This window comes from Octopus bimaculoides, chromosome 2, assembly GCF_046866305.1.
Source record: "Octopus bimaculoides isolate indiv1 chromosome 2, ASM4686630v1, whole genome shotgun sequence".
NCBI classification, from domain to species: domain Eukaryota; kingdom Metazoa; phylum Mollusca; class Cephalopoda; order Octopoda; family Octopodidae; genus Octopus; species Octopus bimaculoides.
Genome location: NC_142929.1, coordinates 116,526,258 through 116,530,720, shown reverse-complemented (window position 1 = coordinate 116,530,720; position 4,463 = coordinate 116,526,258). Strand labels below are relative to the sequence as shown.

General features: G+C 30.6%; 1 protein-coding gene across 10 annotated transcripts in view; it reads left to right on the top strand.

The window, feature by feature from the left end:
* Window positions 1–1,051: 1,051 nt before the first annotated feature.
* The window catches only part of LOC106881128 (uncharacterized), a 60,363-nt gene continuing 56,951 nt past the window's right edge, over window positions 1,052–4,463 (top strand). For 4 of the 10 annotated variants that reach the window (XM_089347535.1, XM_089347534.1, XM_089347529.1 and 1 more), the window contains exon 1: window positions 2,197–2,344. In XM_089347535.1, the coding sequence (XP_089203661.1) occupies window positions 2,329–2,344 (16 nt within the window). In that variant the 5' untranslated portion in view covers window positions 2,197–2,328. Of the gene's footprint in view, window positions 1,174–2,190; window positions 2,345–4,463 lie in introns of those variants that run through there. The other 6 variants (XM_089347533.1, XM_052978629.2, XM_089347530.1 and 3 more) reach the window with 5 other exon arrangements.

Sequence of the window (4,463 nt, the reverse complement as noted above, 5' to 3'; positions counted from 1 at the left end):
ATATATATATATATATACACATATACATATATATATGTATGTATATATCTATATGTGTGTCTTTACATCTGTGTCCCACTCCAACGCTTGACAACTGGTGTTGGTGTGTTTATGTTCCCATAACCTAGTGGTTTGGCAAAAGACACAATAAAATTAGTACTAAGCTTAAAGAAAGTCCTGGGGTCAATTTGATTAAAACTCTTCAATGTGGTACCTCAGTATGGCCACAGTCAAATGACTGAAACAAGTAAAAGATAAAAGACAGACAGATCAATTGATTGAAAGATTTATCACCATCACCATTTTAACATCCACATTTCCATATACTTGTTTGTGTTTGTGTGTGTGTGTGTGTATACATGCATGTCAAAATACCATTCCACAAAAATGCAAGAGTAAACTCACGAAACTATTGGAAATTCATATGACTATTGGGAAAATAAAATAATAGGAAATTGACGTTTCGAGAGTGACATTTCGTCTAAAAATGAATTTTTTTTTTTTAATATTTGGAACTGTTAACATAACATAATAAGTATCGTGTATTAGAGAAAATGGATTTTGTAACAACAAAACACCCTGCATTACTACTTTCATTCGGTACTTTGGCCGCTTTCATATGTGGTGTTGAATTGTGTTGAGGTCACACTAACACAATCAGATAATTTCATAAGGTTAAGTGAGTGTGAAATGGATGACGCGAAGACTTTTGTCCACTATCAATTGAATCGGTAACGAAGTATAGGCGCAAGCTGTGAAAAATACTTGTACGTTTTGCTCTCAGCTAGAGGAATGATGATGCACAAAAACCAAACACCGAGTTGTCAATGTAATGAGAATATTTTAACACGTCACATAAAGTGCATTGTTTGTTGTTAGCCTTAGGTCAGCCATGATTGAAGAGGACTATGAGAAAGATATCTCGATTATGAAAAATCTCGTCCTTTTTTTCGAGACATAGCGTGCCTTCGATTACGTTATTTAGTGTAGTTCCTTTTTTAAAGACGATATGGCGTGATACGAGGGTATTTTGATTGCTGTTTCTTGTAGATCGAATGACTACGTAGAAGTTCCCTTGTATTTGCTGTTTCTCTTAGTAACAAGTGTTTACATCTGAGAAATGTGCATTGTTCGAACTAAACTTATTGGAAGAAAACACACATTCAATTATGGGCAAGAGAAATTTTCAATTTTTATATAGTGTGTGTACGTGTTGTGCTGAATGCGCTAGTTGTATTTTAAACTTTTATCAAGGGATAAGTATTCATCTATTCTTCGCGTGGCTCTATTTGTTGGATTGTGGACATGTTGGGGCAACGTCTTTAGGTTTTTTAATTAATTGTATCGATTTCCAGTCTACGTCTAGTATTATTAATCGATTACTTTTAATCGAAAGTCCAGATAAGCGCTTGACGTTAAGGGACGTAATTCCTTATCTATACGACGAAATATTTGTTTGATGCACCAATTTTACAGCGATACACACACATACGTATAAGTTTCTGTCGTCCACAAAGCAGTGGTCAAGTTATACGGCAGCAGGATGGAACATAGAAACACATAATTGAACCATTCTCTTAATCACACTGGCATACATGTATATTACACACACACATATATATATATATATATATATATATATATATATATATATATATATGAACATAAATATGTATACGCTTGTATATATATATATATTGTATATTTAAGGGTAACGTCCCTTGAAGCGGGAACGCCATTACATATTCGAAAATGTTATTAGTTTATTAAATGTTTATTTATGAAAAATAAAATTGCATAAAAATGTAAAGTAAATAATTTGGTAAACTCCTGAAATAATTACTGACATATTAAACCGGTAATCAATAATAAAATAGCAGACACAACTTAAACTTGGATTTCTACTCAGTAAGCTTTGACCGGAAGTTGATAAATCTGACTTGGAAGAATAAAATAATGGCCATATTTTTACGGAATCCCATAATCGACATAAAAGTTTTTGTTAGGGAAGGATCGTTAAGTGAAAAATTCGAAATTTTCGTAACAAACAGCAATGACTTATTAAAGCTTACTCTTCAAAATTTGACGTGACGGCATTAATTCAAGATGTATATTTGTAATAATTATTTAGCTGTTCTTTAGTATTTCTTCTGCGATTCGATTATTTCTCTTACGATCTACCATAAAGGTGTAATTCATAAAATTTTATAATCGGTCGCTACGCCATTTTTTTCCATCTTAATGTTATCAGTAGCTTACATTGCAATGATAATATGTCATGCTAGACAGATGTTATTCAATACATAAATAAGCCACTGGCTTACAGCCATGTCTCTTATACAAGGTATTTATATTTCAAATTCCTCTCTCTCTTTCCTTTGTTAGATTTTCTTGGAGTACTTTGTGATGATGTTTTTTTTTGCTCTCTCGCCCGGAAGCCGACAACCTGGATGAAATGTATTTAGATTGATTTCAGAAATGAGGGATCGATTCATAATACAACAGACTATTTAGACTGTACCCTTAATTTGTGCCCACTCTTCACCGTTCCATTTGTCCAGATAAATATGTATAGCTTTCATTAGAAGATTTCCTATTTCTTTTCTGTTTCTTCAGAATACTTATCTTACTACATTTTTGTTGGAATTTTATTAAAACCTGTTTGCTGTAAATCTCTTTTTGCTTTTTCTCCACACATAGTTATTGTTTGGTTTTCGCTTTTCTAATAAAGTGAACGAGCCATTTTTAATTGTTGTCAAAAGCTGACCCTAAGTTTTATTTATTTTTTCCTATCTAAACATGATCGCAGTTAGTCAGGGAAACCATTGTATACATCTAAAGGCATATATCTAAACAACTATCCAGGTTATTTTCGAAATTTTTTCTCACCACTCATTCCTCCCATTCAGCTGATGGCTTTAGGTACAAAAGGAAACTACTTCTCACACCAATATATTTATAGTTTATTAGTTTAGCTAAAAAATATTAAATATATTATAGCAGTTGCATATTTATTATCAATCAGAAGACGTACATCAAAGTCTGCTGGTGGGCCATCTTAACATCTTTAAATTGTACTAGGTTGTAACAACCTATAGCAATTAGTCTTTAGTTTGCACGTATTTGTACGTATGTATAAATTATAAATTATATGTATTATTTATACATATATACACACAGACACGTGTGTATATAGTTCTATTATTTTTTAAGGTAGGTTTCCTACCTGGAATGGCAGTCTGCTTTTTGTTGCCAGCATGGCCAGGAACTATTTTCGCATAGTGTTACCCACCTACATTTTAGTATCATTGTTCTAATGTTAGAATGGTTATTGTAACCATCTGAACTCTGTTTCTTTCTGTCTCCTTCACACGTACACTTGTAGGTATGTAGACATGTATAAACTATTTTAATGTTCGTTTTTATTCGTAAATATATGTAACTGGTATATTAACCAAAGGAAATAAAGGCAAGAAAAATTTACATATATATGCCATAATGCATTTGTAAATATGTGTGTGTGTGTGTGTGTATATATATATATATATATATTAATATATATAAATATATATAAATGTATATATATATTTTTATATATTTATATATATATATATTTTTATATATATATTTATATATGTATGTATATTTCTATATATTTCTACATATATATTTCTATATATTTCTATATATATATTTTTATATATATATATATATATATATATATATATATATATATATATATATATATATATATATATATATTATATATATATTTTTTTTTTACTTGTTTCAGTCTTTTGACTGTGGCCATGCTGGAGCACCGCCTTTAGTCGAGCAAATCGACCCCAGGACTTATTCTTTAGAAGCCTAGTACTTATTCTATCGGCCTCTATTGCCGAACCGCTAAGTTACGGGGACATAAACATACCAGCATCGGTTGTCAAGCAATGTTGGGGGACAGACACACAAACACATACACACATACATACATATATATATATATATATATATATATGTATATATATATATATATGTATACGACGGGCTTCTTTCAGTTTCCGTCTACCAAATCCACTCACAAGTCTTTGGTCGGCCCGAGGCTATAGTAGAAGACACTTGCCCAAGATGCCACGCAGTGGGACCGAACCCGGGACCATGTGGTTGGTAAGCAAGCTACTTACCACACAGCCACTCCTTCGTCTATTGCATCTATATATGTATATATATATATTATATATATATTTTTTATTTATGTGTTTTAGCCAAGTGGCTGCGGTCATGCTGGTGCACCACCGTGATATATATATTTTTTATATTTTATATATATATATATCTATATTTTATATATTTATATATATTTTATATATATATATATATATATATATATATATATAATATATATTTATATATATATATATATATATTTATATATATTTTATATATATATTTATATATATATATAT